At 28.9% G+C, this 24,847-nt stretch overlaps 1 protein-coding gene across 1 annotated transcript in view; it reads right to left on the minus strand.

Annotated features, from left to right (window-relative positions):
• The window catches only part of LOC111632286 (putative ATP-dependent RNA helicase me31b), a 36,655-nt gene extending 12,333 nt beyond the window's left edge, over nucleotides 1-24,322 (minus strand). Inside the window, exons 1-7 of the mRNA XM_023376681.1 lie at nucleotides 24,113-24,322; nucleotides 22,287-22,362; nucleotides 14,442-14,676; nucleotides 13,877-14,020; nucleotides 6,010-6,104; nucleotides 2,362-2,484; nucleotides 1,246-1,374 (exon numbers count right to left, since the gene is read on the minus strand). Coding sequence (XP_023232449.1) covers nucleotides 1,246-1,374; nucleotides 2,362-2,484; nucleotides 6,010-6,104; nucleotides 13,877-14,020; nucleotides 14,442-14,676; nucleotides 22,287-22,362; nucleotides 24,113-24,219 — 909 coding nt within the window. The 5' untranslated portion in view covers nucleotides 24,220-24,322. The remainder of the gene's footprint in view (nucleotides 1-1,245; nucleotides 1,375-2,361; nucleotides 2,485-6,009; nucleotides 6,105-13,876; nucleotides 14,021-14,441; nucleotides 14,677-22,286; nucleotides 22,363-24,112) is intronic.
• Between the last annotated feature and the right edge of the window lie 525 nt (nucleotides 24,323-24,847).

Raw genomic sequence — 24,847 nt, forward strand, 5'->3', positions numbered from 1 at the left:
CCAGTGAAGCAGATATCATTAATGATCTATCATGGTCTATTTTCATCACATTTAAACTCCAAAAATTATGAAGTGAAAGAACTAAATTTGTGAATCTCATTACATACCAAAAATATTTATGAAAATTTATATTAGTTTAATACACAAAAATCTGAAGAAATTTACAAGAGACTTATAATTACATTATAATTTTTGAGAACAGATTGGATATATTTATGTTGTACATTTTATATCTACAAAGCAAAAAAAATTTTAAGTTTACCAATAGATAATTATTCTTAATATCAGGTCAGTCCATAAGTTCGTGCGCATTTTTATCTATAAAAAAAAGCAACAAAAAATTAATTAAATTTTATTTCAATCTATAATGTATTCACCATTATTTTGTACAATTTCTTGCCATCTTGATGGTAGCTTTTTAATCCCGTCTTTGTAAAATGATTTCAGTTTTGAATCAAAATATTCAGAAATAGCCTTTTTTACATTGTTCTCATCCTCAAAAGTTTTTCCTTTTAAAAAATTCTGCAAACTCCAAAAAAGATGATAATCACTGGGAGCAATATCTGGCAAATATGGTGGATGAGGTAAAATTTCCCAGTTGAAGCTTTTGAGTTGAGCAGTTGACGTTGTTGTCAGTTAGCTATTGACAGTTCATGTGGTATCCATTTTCCTAGCTTTGAAACTTTTCCGATTTGTTGTAGATGTCTATGAACAGTTCCATGGGATGAATTTAAACGTTCCGCAATTTCATCAACTGTTAAAGATGGTTCTGCTTCAACTAGTGCAGAGAGAGCATCATCATCAAAGTCAACAGGTCTTCCAGTACGAGCCTTATCCTCCACACTAAAATCATTATTTCTAAATCTTTCAAACCACTTCTGCGCAGTCCTTACACTAATTACAGTTTGATTATGAACAGTATTTAATTTTTTGGCTGCATTTGTAGCATTCTCATCACTTAAAAATAAAAAGTATAAAACATGTCTCTTATATTCATCTGTTACTTCCATTTTAACGAAAATAAACAACTGAAATGTTCCCAATTCTGAACAGTATTATATGAATGAGATCCAATTTAACACTTCAGTGTAAAAAGTATCACATTAGACTGGCATTTTTAACAGCAAAATAAGATTTTTCTCAAGATCATAATACGCATGAACTTATGGACTGACCTGATACTTAAATTACTCTTAAATTTAGATAATACAATATTTAGCTGAATAATAGATAAAAAATACTTACTTTAGAAAAAAGTGTGTTTAAACAATGAACTTTTTGTCTTTCTTGAACAAATGCATAATATTGTGTAACTCCTTTTAATGTTAATTCATCCATTAAATTTATTTCATATGGTTCATTAAGATGTTTTCTCTATAAAAATTAATTTGTAATTAGTATTAATGAATTTTATAATTCATTTAGTATTTTTTAAAACTATATTAACTTAATTATACTTTACAATTACTACTTTAAGCATTGAATTTTATGCTGAGATATAATTTTTAGATTGTAAGTTATGCATGTAAATGCATCCAAAACAGGTTCTGTAGCTAATACAAAATACAACAGAAATGTTAAAGGAATTCAGGAAATAACTTTAATTTTTAAGCTGCAATTCTAACAAAAAATTTAAATGATGTAAAAGCATTTGAAGAAATCATTCTTTACATATATATATATATGAAGTCACTTTAATCCCAAAACTTTTTGGTTGAGTCTCACAGCACTTCTGGTTAGAAAATTAAAACTTTATTGCAAAAATTGAATGGGTGTTATACACCCATATCACATTTAAAAAAAATTATCACTCTAGTAATCATAAAATCTAATTTTTTTTAAAATATTCTGATTTCAAAATATATAAATTTTATAAACTTAAAATTGGAGTGTTAGAAAAAATTAACATTTAAATACTGAACTTTCTCATTTACATAAATATTTATAATAACCAAATAAGAATACTATGCTGCAACCTTATTGGTCAAAATTAGAATTTACTGTCAATAACAATAAATTTGATTCTAATAATATATATTAGCAATTTCATTTTGTATATTTAATAGAATATATTAAAACTTTGACACTTATCTTCAAGATAAATTTAATCCATCAAATGTTTTAAAAGATATGGATATTACATAACAACTTAAATTCTAAATTATTATAATTCTTATCATCATTAAGATTTGATCTTATAAACTTTTTTCTGTAAACCCCATTAAGATAACAGGACATTAAAAACAGTCCATATTTAGAAACAGCAAAATAGGTTTTGTTACAGGGTATTAGAAGAATTCCATGCATCAAAATATTTCCTACATTACTGAATATTTATAAATATAAAAAAAAAGTACTTACCATGAATTGTTCTACAGTTAAAGGGAATGTGGCTGAATATAGAAGAATTTGACGTTCTTTGGGTAAATAGCTTATGACTTTGTCCAACATGCCTTTAAAATCTTGAGAAAGTAATTTGTCAGCCTAACATAAAAAAATTTATGATCAACTATTTGATAATTTATTTATTCTAAAACAAAAAAATTATTAAGAGTAATAACATTAATTTGGTTTACTTTAACATATTTGTATATCAATTTTATTTAAACACTGATTTGCTAATTCTTTAATTTCTTGAAGAAAGCCCATAGATTATTTGTTTTAATTATACTTCTTTTAAATTGACTATCTGTATTTTAAATTGCAATCAGAAGCTGCATATTAAGAACATCTTTGTAAAGATTTGTAAAGGATTTTTAGTCCTTGACTTTTTTGAAAACTGTCAAGACATCATGTACACATACTTATTTGTTCTACAATTGACATGGCTATCATTCCTGTCAAGCCATCCCAAACTCAACTCCATCCACAAACTTCCACAAAACTTCAAGCAAACATCAAATATACTACAGATAATAGAATATCCATGTTAAAACTTTTCTTACTTTTATTTGAAGTTTATTCTAGCATTATTATTACTGAATTGTTTCCTACAAGGTGTACATACCAAAGTCACAGCGTACTTACAGAAAATGCTTTGTTTGTGTAATGTATCTGTTAAGAATATTCTGATTATGTGAGATTTTTAGTATGACAGCTTTCTATAGTGAGAGTTTCTGAAGCCCTAAACGTTTCATAACTTTTGTGTAATTTTATTATTTATTTATAGCATCTCCAACAAAAGATACAGGTAACCCCCGTATAACACGGGAGTTACGTTCCAAAAAAATGTTCTGTTATGCAAATCCGTGTTATATGAAACAAAGAACTAGTGCGAAAAGGGGGGTTAGGTTCCAAAAATTAAAAAACATGTTGTTAAATCCTTATTTAAAATTGGATTTATTATTAATTTTTTCACAGATAAAATATTTATTATTTAAGTAAATATTTTACCAGAGGATTATTCATTTTATATGATGATATCAGCATGATCATCAACTGGTAACAGTTTGTGGGTGCGTTCGTTAATAGCAGTCACTCTGCAACAGGAGTGCGCTGCTGTTTGTGGGCATTTAGGAATAATGGTGAAAGAAAGATGGTGGTGCCCACAACGGAAAAAAATTTCAACATGGGATAGGTTAATATATTTTTTCGTACATAATCGGTTATCTGAAAAATAAGTTATTCGAACAACCCCAGTCCCCAATTGATTTGGATAAACGACACTCTACTGTAGTCAGAGTCCTGACTGACAGGGAACACACTAGCTGATGTCACAAATGTTATATATTGTTGTATAATATTCTTTTTTTGACATTTTGAAGGCATGCACTACTCATTCATAATTCTTTGCTATTCTTTGAAGTTAACAAAACTTCACTGTGTAGAGATTTTCTAAGTGTCAAAGTTTTGGTGTTTGTTGAAAATCTGGATAAGTTTGCATCATCTCCCAACATCCTTACACAGTCTTCAAAACTTGATATATTAGAATGTATATTTTTATGACATTTGCTTGTTACAAAGAATGTATGGTGTAAAACAATGACTTGGTCTCTATTATAATTACTACTACAGTGTTTGGAAATTCATATCAAATCATAAATTGGATCACCATATTTTTTTGCTGTTCAACACTAAACTGATAAATTAACAATCTTTTTAAATAAAAGAATTAAAGAATGTTTAAATTAAAACATGTTTTAAATTTTATACATTATCATAGGATGGCACACAAACTCAACATATGTTGATTAAAATATAAGCTGAAGCTGATGTCATGATTGATCTACTTTTAGCATGGAGTGCTAATTTGAATTTTTGGATTAAAAAGTATTAAATTTATTTATGACAACACTGTACATTTTTCTTCTTAAAAATTATTTGAGAGAGACATCAGTTTTCAAAATAATGATGATAACAATAAAGTTTGTTTCACTATTATTAAAAATGCAACAGTTTTTAAATATTTTGACAATAATTATTTTATAATAAATTATGTAAGAAATTGAAAATGCTTATAAAATNGGATGGCCGAGTGGTCAAGGTGTCAGCCCACCGCTCTGGGAGGACCCGGAATCGAATCCAAACGGGTCAAATAATCCTCAGGAAATTTTCGGGAGTTGGTCCGTCCTTCACCTCCCGGCCGCCTCATTGGGGACCTGGCCGAACTCATAATGGGCTTGCAAAAATAGGCCCCTTAGTGCCCACAGGACGGAAAATTAAAAAAAAATTTAAATTTAGTTTACATAGAAAATTTGCAAATTTAATAAAGAGCAAGTGAATATTTCATTTTAATTTGAGCTGACAAGAAATTTCACCCTTGAATAGCAAAGAAGAGAATTTTGAAATAAATTTTTTTATCAATTCTTTTAAAGCTCCATTTTGGTTTTCTGTAAAAATCAAAAATAAGGTTCCATACTGCAAGCATGTAACTAAGTAGGCATCAATGTAACAAATAACTGAACATAAAGTAAATAATGTATCAATTTCACTTTTAAAACACAAGATCCATGCATTTTGGCAAATTCTCCTATTAAAGTCTGTAGGCAAAGACACTACTACAGTTTTTTGCAGCTACTGCCATTTTTTTCAACTGCAAATTTCCCCAGAACTATTTTCATTTCATCTAAACCTCATTTACGTGACTAGATGTATTCCACACCCTGATCATTGTTATTTTATAGGAAATGAGCAGATGACAATCTTATTGATTTATAAATCACATTAAGTGGCAGTTTCAGAAAATACAGGCAAGCAAAAATTCAATTAACACTTATTTTTCAAGAATAATTTTACATTTTTAAGTCAGCAGCACACATTCAGCAAATAGCTTGAAAATATGTCTAACAAAAGATTTACTATCTGGCTGTAAAATTCAGCCAGATAGTAATTCTTTTGTTAGACTCTAATTTCTCTAAATTTAACAAATGAAGACTACTTAAGAAAATTTGAATTTTATGGAAACTGTTGGAAGTTCACAAATTGTCAAATTCTATCTTTTGGCAATTTAACTTAATGCTGACTTTTTATAATGAAAATCATTACCAATAATTTTTATGATACGTAAATAAATTTTTTTAATCAAAAGTCATTTATCATATTTGTATATTTTTTTAAATTAAAATTTTTCCTCTGGTGATGGAATAATCAATGTTTTAAGTTGTTTAATTAATTTTTTACATTTTGAGGCAGACGTAGCCTCTAAACAAGGTCAACTCCAATTGGAAGATTTTTATGCATATGAGGAATTAACAAAGACATTACAAATCGTCTATCGCTTTTAAAAATAAATTTTGTAAGTTTAAACATAAAATGACATTTATAATCCATTACATTAAATAACAATTTGGCTCAGAGCTCTAACTGTAGATATTTTTAAATCATTAACTACAGTGTAAAATTGAATTATTTTAAAAATAAAGAATTTTAAAATCTAGGAATTTTATATTAAACTAATGGTCCATCTTAGAATTAAAGAAATAATTTTTTAATATTATTTTTTCAAAATTTCTATTCAAACTTAATTTCTAAAAACATTTAGTATTATATTTCTAACTAGTATTTTCTTACCTCATCAAGAACCAGAATGTTACATTTGTCCATATGAGCAACATTCTTTTCCATTAAGTCTAAAATCCTTCCTGGTGTTGCAATGATTATATGTACTGAAATAAATTTATAAAAACCTTTTATTAGAAAAAAAAAACTATTTTAGCTACTAATATTTACTTTCTTAAAATTAAAATGTAATAATTCATTATGTATTTCTCTAGAAAAATATTGATTTATTATTAGCAATGTTAAAAGGATTAAGGTTTTATGGTATTTGTGAGAAGTTGTTTTTTAATCATTTTATAACTCCAGTTTCTTAATATTAAAACCTTTAAAATATTTATATAATAAATATATTTATATTCTACATATGAAAAACTTTATTTACAAGATTTTGTTATTTAATTCCACTAAATTTAAATTGTTTTTCTATCAATACACACATGTACACCATTTAGAAATAATGTCAAACATTTATTCCACATAAAACATTGCAATAGTGTTTTAATGTAGGAACTATTAGGTTATATATTATTAAAAATAATGCAAAAAATTTACATATCAGGCAATTTATAATCAAATAGTAATTAAATCATATAGAGATACAATTACTATATGAACTCATGAAATACACATTTAAATATGAGTGAGTGAGAGAGAATAGGTGAATGAAAACAGTGAGTACAAGCTCTTATTTTTTTACTGCACACACAAACTTAAAAATGGTATGAAGACTTAATTAAGCTATCAACTTGGATTTTCAGCCAGTTGATAGCTTAATTAAAGTCTTCATACCATTTTGAATGTTTGACATTATTTCTAAATGATGTACATATGTGTATTGATAGAAAAACAATTTAAATTTAGTGGAATTCAAACAATAAAATCTTGTAAATAAATGTTTTCATATATAGAATAAAAGTATACTTATATAATAAATATTTTAAAAGGTTCTATATTAAGAAATTGGAGTTACAAAATGATTAACACACAACTTCTCAACTTATTTGTCAAATATTTCCAATGTCTTGGGATCTGCACATTTGATTTATCCCTAAGACACATTGTGGATAACAGAAGAACAGCCAATCTTTATATCAGTTCACATGCCAAAAACATTTGACAACTTGTCTACAAAACACTACCATTTTCAGAATGAAGGTGTGCCAAAAATTGTGAAAATATTTGAAAGAGCATATACAACTTCCTCAGCCATTTGATTTCAATGCTCAGAGATTAAATTTTTTTCAACGATCCTGGTATATCAATACAAACAGTTCATCAAAACAAATATAGACTGATGCTATTAGTTTTTATTCACCTTTGATGTTTGAAGAGGTATGATGTTCTTGACATCTAAACTGAACAGATTTTTTACTAGGCAAATTTTTTGCATCTTTCACTTCACTTAACTAATGAACAATATAACACTGTGTAGTAAGAATTGTTGTCTTTCTTCTTATTCACTAATTCAGTTAAAAGTTCATAAAACCTGCTGTGTTACATCACTCATTCTGCTGCATTAAAAGCAAAACTTATGTAAACAAAAAAATCATATTAGACAACTTATTTGTCTACACTACTTATTTCGTGCCAAATTTATTTTAAGAAATCAAAGTAAAATCATTACAATGATACTTTCATCATCTTAATTTACATTTTTTAAGTATATTACAAAACAAGATACATATGAACACTTTTTTCACCCAAGCCTATTGGTAAGTCTGAAATGTCTACTTTTACCATCCAGTCATTTATTGGTAATTTCTAAAAGTTATCAGACTTTGAACTTTTACAGTAACACACACAAAACACCTATGTATTTGAAGTTGATTCCAAAAATTACTTGAGTTAAAATCTTAAAAATTTAAATGTAAATCATGATGTTTATTTGTTAATTTTTGTGGAGTTGATATCAACTGTTCTTCAAGGCTTTGCCATTAAAAAAGTTATATACAACTGACAGAAGCTATTTATGTCTGATATTCACATTACTGCAAATTTTAAAATTACTTTAATCTGGAAATAATTCATTCCAACCAACCACTATCAATTACCAAAGTTTTCTAAGAAAAAAAAATTTGAGGGCAATGTTTTGGACTGCAATGGGACCAAAAGGATTGAGTTAATAGTAAATAGTTTAAAATATCGAAAACTAGTTTATTCTTTTTTATCGCATATAAAGTAAATAATATTACAAAAAGAAAAAATCAAAGTATATAAGTGCGAAATAATATATATTTACAGAAAAAAAACATGTGCAGTCCAAACAAATTGTAAAATACTTAAATACTTTTAACACACAGATGTAAAAACTTTTAAGTAGGGGAGCATGTCTAATTACAGTGGGTTGTAAAATAAATAGCGGGGGAGGGGGTTGTAGTCTCCTATTCAAGGCCATACGACTTCCTGTATGCCATCCATATATTTTTCTTATCTTCGCTCTGCTGACTGTTATATAACGACCCTTTTATTTACATTATAATAAAATATTAAATATCAAATTTTCTCATTTTGGCGTGCCAATATGCAAAATATATTACGAGTGGCAGTTAACGTGTTTTAAATGGGACAGGAGGCAAGTTGATCCCTTTTAATTTTTTGAACAGATGAAATACATAAAATGTTTTTTTATTAATAAAGCAGAACAAATACTTTATTTTCTGTTAGTAAAAATACATTTTATAGGGATAGGAAGCCAGGAATTACTATGGACCAAAGTTTACTCTATGCCAGGGAAAAAATTTCAAATTTTTCCTCTCACAGCCATAACAACAACAAAAGCTTAAGTTATTTATTTTTAAACATATCCAAACAAAATAAAACAGTGAAATAACTGGGAGAAAATTTTGTTTTTTTATTTGATTTTATGACCAATTTTTAAATTTTTCTTAATACAAATATCAATTTTTAAGTACCTTCAACAGTATTAACTGGACAAAGGAAGGATGACACTTTTAGAGTTCAAAATATAAATTTGGAAAAAAATACAAAATTTCCTAATTGTTGTCATGGCAATAAATTTTATTGAATGTATTAATGAGGTTTGACTATAATTATATATATATATTAAGTGTTACCACCAGTCCGGTTTTCACCCAGACAGTCCAGGAATTAACTCACTGTCTGAATGAACTATTAATTTTGTTCGGGAATTTCGTAGAAATTGTGAAATTATGATGAAACAAAGTTCTTGCAGATATTTTTACAAATTTACACTATTTTAACAGCAAAAGAACTCACACTCACTGAAACTCATCTGCAATTCTGCCATGTTAGCCTGTTTATGCCAACATGTGGCATGCAACCTGTTGAGCTTTTTTTTCCTTGTACGATCGTACACATCTCCAATAGAGCAAAGTTATCTGTAAAAAAGTGTACCTGTTTTTTCTTAATTTAGGTTACTTACGTTACTCCTATACAAAGTCCCTAGTCCCTAACTAACTGATTTAGAACCGACATACACATTCTTCACATTGTAAAATGACATTGCGCATGCATCAGGAACTTCTGTTTGAACACCTGCCGTCCGGACAGCATAATAAATAAATTATACATATATATTATGCAAAACTTTTGAAACTTTTTCTTACACATAATTATAATGAAAATAAATAGGTATGATTAAATAAAATTCATTTTAAAAAATTTTGTTAGCTTACTACAAAAGCTGCATTGAAAAATTTTGTTTTTGCTAATTAGGTATTCATAGAGCACATTCACCAAATTTTAATGTGCCAATAAAATAAAATCAAACAAACTATAATTTACTATTTATGTGCATACAGCAGATATGCAACTCATGTAAAATCCACAACACTGTACTATGTATGTAACAAAGTACAATAAAATAATTATTGTAAAAAAATTTTATATATCCAGGATGAAATCTATATTTGAAAATATAAAAATATTATGTATGTAATATTATTATGTATATATCTTTAATGTATTTTTTAAAGTATTCTGAACTTCTTTTAAACAATTTACACAAATATAGGCAAGGAAGAGTCTATAAAAAGAGTTAATTCCACCAGTGTTGATTGTGAAACAACATTTAGACTTCAGACATTTTACTTCTTGTACAAATCTTTAAAAAGTGTAAAAAAATACAAAAACAGTAAACAAATTAGTTTATCATAAATTTATCCTATAGATATTAACTATATAAAAAAATTTTGTAGTAAATCTAATAGATACTATTTATTCCTAACATGTAAGATAATCTTTACTATTCAAGACCATTGAATAAAATTGTCAATAATTTTGTTTTTTCTGATTCCATGTTTCAATGACTTAAAATCCAGGGTCCCAATATAACCCTGAATTTATCTAGATGATTTCTTTCATTCTATGCTTATTCTATTTTCTCCCATTTTATTTCCACCATTGAGTTTTTGAACATCAAAGAATTTTGTACAGATATATTCAAGAACAAAATACTTAAGACAACAACAAAAAAATATTTTAGAGCTTTTCTGTCAAACATTTATTAGGAAAACCTATTAACCTGTCCTACGTTATTCCCGAAAATATTTGTATTGACCTCATTGACCTGCATGGGTGATCCCAAATATTTTTGTGTTTACATCGGAATGTTTTTTAAACATCAGAGGTTGCTACTTGTATGGTGTTTTGAAATAATTGACTCATATCAGAAGAACTGTTATGTTATCTAGTTTTTGTTCAGCAGGTTATCAAAATTCTAGGAATAGTTCTTTGTTAGAAGTCACAAAGAAAATTAGACCATTTCGTTTCTGTTTTTTGACATGGCAGCAAGTAGTAGAAACAGCACTCTAAATAAGTCAGAAGTTATCAAATATTTATTCAATTTAGGTTCTGATGAATCTAAATTTTCAGATAGCAACGATGATTACATACAAGATCAAAATGTAAGTGATGATAGTGGTGATTTTGATCCTGAATTACCATCTATGAGTGGATGTAGAGGCAGATCATGCTGCAGTACTCGAAGTAATACTGCTAAACGTCCATGATTTAGTAGTGACAACGGATGGACTCGTACAAATTTCAGATGTCCTCAAATGAACAGTTTTATGGGACCATCAGGAATACGATGCAATCTATGGAGTGATGCTACACTGTTCAAGTGTTTCAGTATATTCTTTGATGATGAACTTGTCGACAAGATTGTTACAGAAACGAACAGGTATGGTGATAGTTTGCTGAACTGTGGTGATTTACAAGAGAATAGTCGGATAAAAACTGGAAACTAATGACAAATCCAGAAATTAGAGAATTTCTAGGACTTATGATGGTCACAAGTATAATTAGAAAACTGCATTTGAGTATGTATTTTACAACTGAAGATCTTTTTTCAACACCCTTTTTTTCAAGTGCGATGTCGAGCAACCGCTTTCAATTTTTATTGTCCTGTCTGCATTTTACGGACAATAATCAAGCTTCAGGTGGTGATGAGTGACTGCATAAATTATGCAGTGTTATCGATCATTTACGCCACCAGTTCAAAAATGCATACCTCCCAGAGGAAAATATCTGTGTAGACGAAAGTCTTATGCTATGGAAAGGGAGATTGGGATTTAGACAATACACACTGAACAAGCGTGCTCATTTTGGAGTGAAAAGCTTCGAAATTTGTGAGTCACAAACAGAATGTGTTTGGGACCTTATGGTTTATACTGGAGCTACTACTGAATATGGAAATTTTGAAGGTGGGCAAGGAGAAAAGGTTGTGCTAACCTTATTAGAACCGTTGTTCGCTATATATCACAAGGTTTTTTTAGATAGGTTTTTCACTTCACTGACCTTAGCAAAAATGCTTCTAGACAAACATATTTATGTGGAACATTAAATAAAAATCGGATAGGAATGCCAAGTAATTTTCCTGGCATTAAATTGAAAGAAGGGGAATTTATCACCTGTCAGAAAGATGAATTGTCTGTTCTGTTAGAAAGACAAAAGGGATGTGGCAATTCTAAGTACAATGAGTGACAACAAATTCTCTGATTTGGGTAAATGTGACAGATCTGGGGAAGTAATAATGAAGCCAAATTGTATTTTGGATTATAATTGCAATATGGGTGGTATCGATCTGTGACGGAGTAATACACAATTATCCCTGCATGAGAAAAATGGTAAAATGGAACAAGAAAGTGTTTTTTCATATGATGGATATTACATTATATAATGCTTGTAATTTATATCGAAAACATATGAAAAAACAAATCATTTCTAGATTTTTGTATGTCTGTTAGAGAAGTGATAGAGAAGTATCATACAGACATCTAGCCCATCACAGTTGTCCAGCACATAAAAATCCGTTATGTTTATCCGAATGGCATTTTCCTAGTTTTATACCACCTACAGAAAAAAAATAAAAGCATCCATCCAGAGTATGTAAAGTATGTTTGGCTAACAAAAAACGTGCAGAATCACATTATCAATGTGTACAATGTAATGTTCCACTGTGTGTTGTACCTTGTTTTGAAATATATCACACTAAAATTAACTTTTAAAATAAAATTTTTTGTTTTTTACATTCCCTAATATGTCTATTTTGTGTGTAAGTAATTTGGAATAATACAATAGCCACAATTAATATTTTTCTAAATCATGTGATCGCGTTAGGCTTAACANATCACACTAAAATTAACTTTTAAAATAAAATTTTTTGTTTTTTACATTCCCTAATATGTCTATTTTGTGTGTAAGTAATTTGGAATAATACAATAGCCACAATTAATATTTTTCTAAATCATGTGATCGCGTTAGGCTTAACATCAAAAAATATTCAACGTGGAGCGACATGTGATGGAGAAAATATTCAACATCAAACAGGTTAACCATGTGAACAGTTAATTGAACAAAAAAATTAAAAAAGCAAATTACACAAATCTTCAGCTATTACATTGTGTGAATGTTTAAACATGCACCTTGAACAAATGACAATGTTCCAGCAAATGCATTAAAATAATGGGGAAAAAAGCAAAACAAATTCATGAATCAAATGGTCATAACTTTGTCTCAGCTTTTAAGTTACAATGGCAACTATAATCTGCTTCTGAAATGCCTTGTCAAAAAACTATGAAAAGTCTATAGAAAAATCTGATTGGTACAGTACATTCTACTTCATTTGCAAATGGCTTTCACACTTTGATTTTTGGGTCATCCTCACATTGAGTTGATCAAAATAATATGCAACATGTTCAAACTTGAACAAATTTAATGTGCTTTTGATGGCAACAAAACAGAGAAAATTATAAAATATGAATACCTTTCATACAGAACACCAGAAATCATGTAAAATATCAATTCTGATATTTCATATCAAATATTTCTATGCAAAAAAATCTCAATTCTTCCAAGACTTTGGTAATAAATTCAGAAGTCAGTAATCTTTTTTGAAAACTGATTTTTCAAAGTTGAAGAGGTGCATAAACCTTTAAGGACGACAGAATATGTTTACATTGCAATAAGATATTTTTCCCTCTGTTTTGTTCAATTATTATTGAACATTCTTTACAATGTTTTGAAAAACTACAAATTTATATTTACACTGCTTATGTATTTTTGCCATAAAATAAATTATACTGTTTGTCTTATTTTGTGGAAAGATTTTTAAGTAATTTCCTCTTTCTATACAAAATCCAAATTCAATTTGAATGAAAAAAGGCAATATCAGCAGTCTGATGTTATTGAAAACAATTACATTTATGTAAGATTAAACTAAAAAATAAAAATCTTAAGTTAAACCTTTTGATATTTTTCTAATTATTATTCATAATGTGTATGAAGTAGGTTGCAAGTAAACTCAATACTATATAAACTATATATAAACTCAATAGTATTAAAATACATTAGTTTTAATCAAGTAAGTTTTTGTTTAATGAATTAATATATTTACCATTCCCATAAATACGCATAATGTCATCCTTCAAATTTGTACCTCCAGTTGTCACCATGACTCTAGCATCAATATGTTTTGCTAATTCAATGCAAATCTGACTTGTCTGAAGTGCTAGTTCCCTAGTGGGAACAATTACAAGAGCTGAAAATAAAAATTAAGCTAATTAAATTAAAATTAAAAATTGTTAAAAAGTGTTTAATTTATGATGTCTAAAGTCAAAATAATTCATTGATCTTTGAAAGTCGATTTATGCTTCTAATTTTATCAAAATTACCTCAATTTTTGACAAATGTAAAATTTTATTTATCGATGTTCAAATAAAAAAACCTCATTGATTATATTATTGTGAATATATTTGAAGTTCTCGCATTAAAGTAAAATTTCTTTATACGTAAACAAGAAGATTTTGTATAAAAAGAAAAATCAGGAGGAAGAGGAGGAGAAAAAAAAATCCTGCCAAAATCAAGTGTGTTGAGAGATATGCATTAACAATTTCAGAATTATATATATATGTAAATTTATTATATAATTGAAAAGTCCAAAAATAATTCAAAATTATTACCTTGAATACTATTTTTTGAAGTATCCACCCGCTGTAAAATAGGAATGATGTAAGCACCAGTTTTGCCTGTACCGTTTTTGGCACGTGCAAGTATATCACGACCTAATAATGCTATAGGAATACTGGCTTCTTGGATAGGTGATGGCTTTTCCCATCCTTTTTCAAAAATTCCCATCAGTAATTCCCTCTTTAAACAAAAATCTTCAAATTCATTTCCTTTAGTATCAGTAACATCCTACAGAAAAAGATTGTTGTTATAAAATAAAATACAAAAATTTGATTTGAGAATTATTTTAAATTAAACTCAGATACATTAAGTCTTCATGTACAATATTCAGTAGCAGAACTGACTTAGGTTATCATCATATAAATCAATGAAATTTCACTATTAACTCCACAATGAATTAAAATTTAGGACATTTGTAACAGGATAAAATAATTCAAATCAATTTTTAATTTTATTTATTTTTTAAAATCTAATCCTAAATTCAATCTAATAAAAACAAGATAAATGATTTATAATGATAAATTGCTATTAAAAAAATTAAATTAAAACAAAAGTAATTAATATTACAATATATTTAAAGATTACAACACATTTAAAAGTAAAAATCAATTTTATCAACTGTTTATGGATAAACTTCTTTATTCAATTGTAGATAACTGTTTTAGTACTGGTATTTGATCTTATCAAAACTGATTACAAATACATTGATAACAGTAAGTTACAAATTATTTACATAAATCAAAATTACAAGAGCAATTGATAATTTGATCAGATGTATCAAAATCAGGATTGTAGAGTTGAGGTCTAAAGCAATTCTCAAATTAATGGAGACAGTAATATATGGACCATTTGACAATGGTCTTTGGAATGTCGAGCATGATCCCACTGACTATCCAAACACCATTGTCAAACTTCTAGGCTTACAGGAAAGCGGCACTGAATGTCCGACGTACACATTTTCGCATTTAAAACTTCGGCCTCACCCTCGCTATTGTGAAATCAAATTTTGACAAACAAATCTTCGAAAAAACCCATTTACCTTTCTGGTCACGACCTGCTGACTGACTGGTTGACCCAAGATATCTCATTTCAGCATTGAAACATTTCTGAAACTAGATGGCGCTAGTCATTATAATTTTAAATTAAAAGTAACATCCGAAATATAATTTTTTTTTGTTTTTACATTAATTAACATATTTCTTTTGTTTGTGCAAAATAAAAAAATTTCAGATGATACAATAGGCATGATTATTTTTTTTCAAAAACGGGAAATTTTCATTAGGCATCGACAAAAATTCAACCTGGGGCAACGCGCAAAGGACAAAAATTTCAACATTGGATAGGTTAATTTCACAAAAAATGCATCGTGGTCATGGCTGGTGAAGTATGAACAATTGTGTTGAGTCCTGAGTATCAGACAGTCTTGTCCCAAAAATCAGCCTTGCCATTTTACTTGTTTTAGAGTTAGTATAAATATAATTACTTATTAAAATTTTATTTTAACATATTTAAAATAATTAAATCTTCTGAAGTGATTTGATTAATTAATTAACTAATAACAACTCAAAGCCCGAGAAATGTACTATAAATCACCAAATGATCGCCTTAATATCGAGCTATAATATGGCTAATTAAATGATTAGTATAAAGTAATTTGACATTAGAGGTAGACGTTAGGCATCATCTCTTAAGTAAATTAGTAATTATAAATAAATAAATTTAGAACCTTCTGGAATAAAAGAACTGGCCCGCAACGGGGCTTGAACCTGCAACCTCCGCTTACCGTGCAGTGCGCTTGCCAGTTACACCATCCGGACCCCGAGCGAGTCTTCGCTTCCAGAAGTATATTAGATTAGATATAACCTTACTTGGTTAAGTACATCACTGACTGGGGACGACTCCATCACCCACGACCCCAACGGCACTCAGCCAGCTAACGTAATACCAGGCAAGGTATATATATAATAACAAAGTTTTATTTATATATATTTAACCAAGTAAGGTTTAGATATAACCTTACCTCGCCGGGTATTACGTTAGCTGGCTGAGTGCCATTGGGATCGTGGGTGATGGAGTCATCCCCAGTCAGTGATGTATTTAACCAAGTAAGGTTATATCTAATCTAATATACTTCTGGAAGCGAAGACTCGCTACGGGTCCAGGTGGCGTAACTGGCAAGCGCACCGCACGGTAAGCGGAGGTTGCGGGTTCAAGCCCCGTCCCGGGCCAGTTCTTTTATTCCAGAAGGTTCTAAATTTATTTAATTATTTATTTATTTATAATTATTAATTTACTTAAGAGATGGTGCCTAACGTCTACCTCTATTGTCAAATTACTTTATACTAATCATTTAATTAGCCATATTATAGCCCGATATTAAGGCGATCNCTTAAGAGATGGCACCTAATGTCTACCTCTAATGTCAAATTACTTTATACTAATCATTTAATTAGTCATATTATAGCCCGATATTAAGGCGATCGTTTGGTGATTTAATTAATTAACCTATGTTTTCAGGTCATATTTTATATTCAACAATTCTTTAGTCCTGAAGAGAGAACTGATACAAAAAGATGTTCCTGATTTTCTTTTATAGTGTAAGGTCCAGACCACACTAAACATTGTGGGGAATGTAACTAAAATAAAACTTTAAATTCAGGTGATATGCATTCTTTGCTTGAGGTTCGTGATGGTGAAGGAAATTCAATGTTATAAAATTTGTTTATCATGTTTCCTATTTGACATTTATGTAATGAAAGGAAAGTGATATTGATATAAAACTACTTGCCACATAATGATATATATGGACAGAAGTGAAAGATCAAGTACTTTCTCAGAGATGTAGCTGGGAATCTTGTGGACATATCCACTTCTTCTCTGAAAGGAAACACCATATTCTCTAATTTACAGGCTATTATTTGAGGAAGTGCAATTGAACATTTTGGGGAGAGTTGGTCCATATCAGGATGGAGGTAATACCTCCTTTGTAATCCAAATTCAGTCCCTAGCATCAGAGTAGGGACTAATCAGGGAGGAAGAAGCAGATCATTACAAATCAGAACTGGAATATCAGAAAAGGATTTTATAAAAATTTAGGAACTAGTGAAATATAAATTCACATAATTCATGTTCTGAAGGACATGAGTTACATCCCAGTTTTGAACAAAGCCAGAAGAAATGTGGTCTTCTCCCACCAGAGATCAACATCTTCCAGCATAAGCATTAACTCCAACAGAAAGACCAGCTGCAAAGATCAGTGTGCTATGATCAGTCTCTAACTAGATATCCACATTAATAGAGAGACCAGTTAAAACTTGGGTCTGCAGAGATCCTGCTGGAAGATGGGTGACCAGTATGTCATCTGGGAATCCAACAGGGAATCAGAATCTTTGAACTATTCTTTCAAACAACTATAATTATTTGTAAGGAATCTAATGTTATCCTCAATAAATGCAAATTTTGATTGTTAGCTGATGTAAGTCTCTCACCACCACTCCTATATGGCTCCATCCATGCCTAAAATACAAGAACAGCATATATAAATTAAAAAAAAAGCATAGGATAATATTTGTTAAAACAGATGAAAACTTTATCGTTAAATAATTTTATTCCTTTTGTTGGTTGCAGGTATAGCTGTGTGTGTTTTCATTACATACAACCAGTTTTTGAGAAAGTACATGTGATAATCTAAAGGCTAAAAACTATGCCTTTAACAAATTATGGTTCTAAAAAGTCTGATGTTAGCAGTGATGAAATGCCTTGTTTGTTGTGTTCTTTCAGTCAACATAAAAAAGTATATAGTTATTACATTTATTATTTAATTCCTGTATTAATATACACAGGAATTGGAGAATTGGAGTCAGAGTCAAAGCTTTTGTGTACAGACTCCACAACCTGGTCAAAATGTGAAAGAAAAACAAAACTTAATAAATATTACTCATATAAATGGAAACATGCACATTCCATTTATAGGTGCAGTATTTATATATTATTAAATTATACATATGCACACACAATTTTATAAAAATTTGTGTCAAAATATTAGAAAACTCAGTTTTGCTCTTCAACTTACATTAAAAAGCATGCTAATAGTTTCACAAATAATATGCACTTAGTAAAATATCTGACTGAAAATACTTTTAAAGTATTAGAATTCTTCTTCACTGCATGGAACAAATTAGAAAAACATTGCCAACAGTGATTATGCAAAAACAATGAAAAGTACAGAATATTAAAAAAAAAACAAAATATCCATTTACAGTAAAACCAGAGAAAATTTTGCTGGAACTATCCTCTGAAATGGTATGAAAAAATCATTTATCATGAAATATAACACTTGCAAAATACAAGTTTGTATATCCTTTTATTAAGGAAACTTTTATCACCACCAATCCAGGAAGAACTCATTAAACAAAAATAAGCAACTAAATCATATTGTTCAAATAAAAATTAACTTAAACTAATTACTGTAAGACCACTACCTAATTCTCTCATTTTCCTATACAATAGAATATCAATGCTGATCAAAATATATTAAACCAAATACAAAGTACTAAATTATTAAAATTTATATTTAATTACTAATTCATAAAAAAATTAATTTAAATGAATTAGACAATAAAATAACTAGTAAATGTAAATAAATTAATTTTTAGAAAACTGTTAAATTACAAAAAATAAAAATGTAAGAAAAACAACATAAGTATTTAGATATTCTTGGTCATGAAAATAAACAGGAATATCTAAATACTAACTAAAAATCATATAATTCATAACCAGCATATTCTGACTAATATTTTTATGCAATTTAAAATCAATCTACAAAAACCCAATCTAAAATTTATGAAATATTAAATCAATCTGATAAATTAGATCAATCTGATAAATTAGAATCTGATATTAAATCAATCTGATAAAGATAGATAAAACATTTACATGATTTGTGAAATGAACAGGAAAAAAACCAGAACAGTTAATGTGTGAATGAAAGTGTGTACACACATTTATTAGACATTTCTATTGTACCATGCAAAAATTAAAGCATTTATAACAAAAAAAACTAGTAAAGACATTAATTGACAAATGAAACTGGTTTGTCTTATGTCAAGTGAAATGTGATTAGTTACATTGCATAGTACAATTAAGAATGAGTTGGTTACATCATCCAGTATTTAGGTAGGTTTCAGATGCCTATAAGCATGGCCAAAGTTATTATGAATATGTCAAAGTTGACCAACAAAACAGTGATTCAATTTTTAACTGTGAAAGGGTGTCAGTCATTTGATACCCTTCAATGTGTTCTGTTTACGATGATTGTGTGTGTCAAAAACAATTACTAATTGGGCACAAATGTTTTGGGAAGGATACAAAAAAAAATCAAGATTTGCTACATACATGTCAAGCACACATTGTTGCAATAAACAAAGCCAACACCAATATTAAATTAATAAACTGTCAAAAGTCACAACTGAACTATCAGAACCAAACTGTCAAAAGTTTTCATTAACAAATGAATTCAACCTATCTTTTGGTATAGTACAAAAATTTTGTTAGAAATATGAAGTACAGGTAACCCCCGTATAACACGGCACTTCTATAGCACGGATTCACTCTGACACGGTTCGAGAAATGGGTAAAACCCTCGTACAACATGAAATGTAATAAATTTTTACATACTTAAGTACTAATACTTCACGAAAATAATAATTTTCGTGAAGTATTAGTACTTCAGTGTGTAAATTTTCTATTCTTGTCACCATACACATGGTCCTTTGTGAAAATTGTTTCAATTTTGTCAGATCTCGACGCTTCTGCTTCTGGTGTTGCCAGATGTTTTTCCCTTATTCCATAAGTGCTTAGCACCATATAAGGAAAATTATAAAGATCTTTTAACTAGAAGCAAGCAATCTAAAATTACATACACTTTTTGCAAAAGGTAAAGCATGAATCTGAAAATAATGCAGAAAAATGCTCAGAGGATAACGATAACTTGCCAAAAATAAAACGCTCTCGGTTAATAATGCTTTTAGTGATGACAAAGAAAACATTGTTTATATTAATATGTATCATTTAAGAAAATTTTAATAAAGATATTTATCTTAATTATGAAAATATAGTAGCATGTTTTTTAATTTTTGGAACCTAACCCTCCTTTTCGTACTAGTTCTTTGTTTCGCATAACACGGCAATTTTTTGGAATGTAACTACCGTGTTATACGGGGGTTACCTGTATAGGAAAGTGTGTTTCCAATGGCTACCTCAGATGCAGATATAAGGACCATAATGAACAACACATGGGTTCAAGTTTGGAATCCTTAATGCATTATCAATCAAAGGGTAATGATTTTCTTCTGCAAATAGCAACTAGTGATGAAACTTGGTGTCACTATTTTGAACTGTCTAGCAAGAGAAGCAACCCAGAACACTAAATTCAGAAAGCTAAAGACAAACTTACCAGTACAATAATTCTTACCAATTTGATTATGACCATGACCTTTGTTTCTAGAGTTTAAAGAACCTGGAGGTTAAAATCACGTCCTGCACAACATGCAGACATCTGACAATCTGTATAAAGCTGTATGGAATAAGTGACCAGAAGCTGTTGGAACTAATTTTTCTTCATCACAGTAGCCAACCACATTGTATTGGCAAAATTGTTCAGTGTGTGTTACCAAACAAAAAGGTTCTTGGTCATCCTGCTTAAAATTCTGATTGTCATCATGTAATTCATTTATTCAAACCAAAAGAAAATGCTAAAGGAGCAAAGATCCAAAGGCTTGGTAATTTCGATTCATTAAAGTAGTAGTAAAAATAGCTTTTTTGCATACAATATTCAATAAGTGTCCTCAAGCAGTAGGACACTTATGTACTTCTAACAAACCCTAGTGTATTCTTGCATCCTTAAGCATTGATCTTTCTGTTTCTATCACTATGTAATTTTTCATTCATATAAAATTTTTTCACTATTTGTTCACATCTCATTTTAAGAGTTAAATTTACAATGAATATATAAATTAAAAAGCTAGCCAAAATTTTAAAAACTAAAATAAATTTTTCTTAATATTTAATATATTAATTTTATTAAAAACACAAAATGCTAAAAAATTGACAGAACAAATATAGCATGCAAGAAAAACTGCTCTAAAAAGCAACTTCTAAAAAATACATACATAAATTTCCCAAGAAAAACTTTTTATAAATTATACATTACTGAATAAATTTCTATTTTATGTTCTCCTAATTTCAGCATATTATTCAGAGAAAAGTATAATAATTTTTAAATCTCTTTTTGTGTTACCATTTCTGGAAGACCAATTTTTCCCCCCTTTATCATCTTTCTTGATATAACAACATCAATATTTCAAAAGAATTCAATTTTAGAGAACACTTACTTTTATTTATTAAACTTAGCTTTTAATAGCTTCTATTTATCATAGAAGTATAAACTGAAACAAATCAAATGACTAGATATGATCAGATTACTTCATCTGAATTTAAAAATATGCTATATATAGTTAGTTATTCAGTTATCTCTAGATTTCTTTAGTTACAACTTTTAGTGAATAATTTTAAAAACTCAAACTAAACTCTCAACATTTATCGTGACATGATAATTCTGTATTAAAATGGAATTAGTTTTTAAAAAATTTCCACAGACACTTTTTTCTACTATTTATTGAAAGAATAAGTATATTTCTTCTAGAAGTTTTGAAGAAGCATTTATCATTAGGAGAAATTAATGCTAAAATATATTTTTAATTAAGAAAATCAGAACAATTTTCATTACATAAAATGTAACAAGTGTATAAAATTCTTTAAGAAAAATTTTAAATACTTACTGTTGTTTTCTTTCTTTTATCTCGAGGTGGAATTTTCAGTTTGGCTTTCCAACCCATATCATCACTAATAACATCTCTAAAAAATTTTAAATAAATATTCATAAAATATTTTGCATAATTTGAATTTAACAAATTCTTTACATAAGCTATTTTTAATTGTTAAATGAGAATAATTAATTAATTAATTATTATTATATGTACTGAGTGGCCAAAAAATTCAAGACACCCTCTAATAACAAGTTGGTCCACCTTTATCTCTGATTACAGCCAATATTCTTCTTGGCATGGACTCAACAAGTTGCTGATACTGTTGCTGAAGAATGTTGGCCGATGCTGACATAATGTCAGCTTTAAGTTGGGTCAAATTGGATGGTGGCATTTCCAAGTTTGAAGTGATCTTTCGACTTGTCCACAAAATGCTCCATAGGATTGAGGTCAGGGGATTGAGCTGGCCACGGAAGCAGGTTAAACACTGATTGATGTTCCTCAAACCAATTTGAGACCAATCGAGCACAGTGGCAAGATGCGTTGTCCAGCTGAAAGTGACCATCTCCATCAGGGAACATTACATCCATAAAGAAGTGTACGTGATCGGCAATGATGTTGAGGTAAGCTGAGCTATCCAGAGATGTGTTCACAAATATCAAGGAACTTAGTGTACTCCAGGAAAACATTCCCCAGACCATAATTCCACCGCCACCAACCTAAAGAGTTGTCATCTGGCAGGAAAAGTCCATGAATTTGTGCTGTTTGTGTAAGATGTCTGTGTATCACCGATTCCTTTTAATTGGATGTTTGTGTTTTTTAAACAGCTTTTTTTACCTCTGACGGCACGAAGCCTAAAAAGGAAGGCCTGTCGCCATAGATGTGTATGTGTAAAGTCTGGAATACAAAATAAATGGTGGTCCCTTTTGGACAGACTCGTCTTCGATGATTAATAATAATCTCAGCATCGGACAGAAAAAATCAACATAATAAATCCGTCATACAGTGGTTTTTAACTTTAGCAGCTGATTTTTATATCATCATGTAGAGTACATCAAGCACCTACAAGTACATGTAATTGACCTTTAGCATTTTTAAGCAAAACAATAAAGAAAAAAAAAATATTTTTCTCCATACATTTTATTTATTTGAAATTTTTCAAGTATGAAAATTAAATTTCTATGAAAACTTGTAGAACTAATGATGTTCAGCATTAAAAATTGTAAATAAAAATGTTGAAACTAGAACCCATATTTTAAACTTAGAAACCAATTTTGCATTGTATCACCCTCTATTGTGGCTGCATCAGCTAATGTTCAGAATGCGTTATGACTATCACCACAACGCATAGTGGTCATATATAATGAAAGCCACAATGCAAATTTTGCTTTGTGGATGATTTAGAGCGACCACATCGCATTGTGGACGTTTTTTCACTCAATGAGTGTTTTCATTCTTTAAGCCTAATATATAAACATGCATTCTAGATGGGATTTTGATCCTGAAAAATGTTTAATGGGATTTAAATCTGAATAAAAATGTGAACTTGCTTCTAGCATTACATTTTCATCTGGTGTCTCATGGAGTCATCTAGTTTGAGCAAGTGTTAATCATTTATATTTCATACAGTGATCCGAAACAAAAAGTAAATCTTGAATATATGATTTTGAATCTTTTGCAATCATCAGATAATTATATTTTTAGAAAGTAGAATATCTAAGCAAAAAATTTAGATTATAAAATGAGAGAATAATCTTTATATTATTTCATATTATTGTGTTGTTAAACAACACAACTGAATTTTTCACTAATATAAAATTATTGAATATTTCTATACTCACCTCACATTATTCTGATTCACAACTGAATTTGCTGCACTTTTCATTACTGGACTTGCTGGACTATGGTTAGTTGAGTTTACTAATGGTTCTGTATGAATAGATGCCATGATATACTCCAATAAATGGAATGGAAATAGCCACAAGGCCAAAAACTTGCTCGAAAACTGATTTGTACTTCAAATATACAATATCAACACCTGATATTTAAAAATACCTGTAAATAAAATTAAATATTTTTAATATTTTGAAAATAAAATTTAATAACTCAGTATCTAACATAAAATTTCCTGAAAATTTGAAATGGATATGCACACATGTACATATCAAGAAAGCAAAAAAGAATTTTTTTAAATTCCATTGAGTCTGATTTTATAATAAGAAATTACAATTATTTTGATTATTAAATTTTAACTTTATTTTGTCAAAAGATCTGCTTTCAGAATTAGCAATTACAATTGATAAAATATTTTTCAACTATTAGTTTGCTTAATTTTGATAATGCACAAATATTAATGCAATAAATTGAAATAGTGGTAATAAATGCCAATCAGGCTTTCTGTTGTAGTGCAACTTTTACTACATGGTGATATTTTAATCACAGTGGTAAAACAAATCACCAACTGGTGAAATAAACTCATGATAAATGGCATCTTTTCATTATATATATATATACACACACACTAAATTGAAGAAAAAACACAATTTTGAGAAATTTTTTTTATTAAATTATACACA

Source organism: Centruroides sculpturatus, unplaced genomic scaffold, assembly GCF_000671375.1.
Source record: "Centruroides sculpturatus isolate CEXI.00-Female unplaced genomic scaffold, Cexi_2.0 scaffold543, whole genome shotgun sequence".
Lineage (NCBI taxonomy): Eukaryota > Metazoa > Arthropoda > Arachnida > Scorpiones > Buthidae > Centruroides > Centruroides sculpturatus.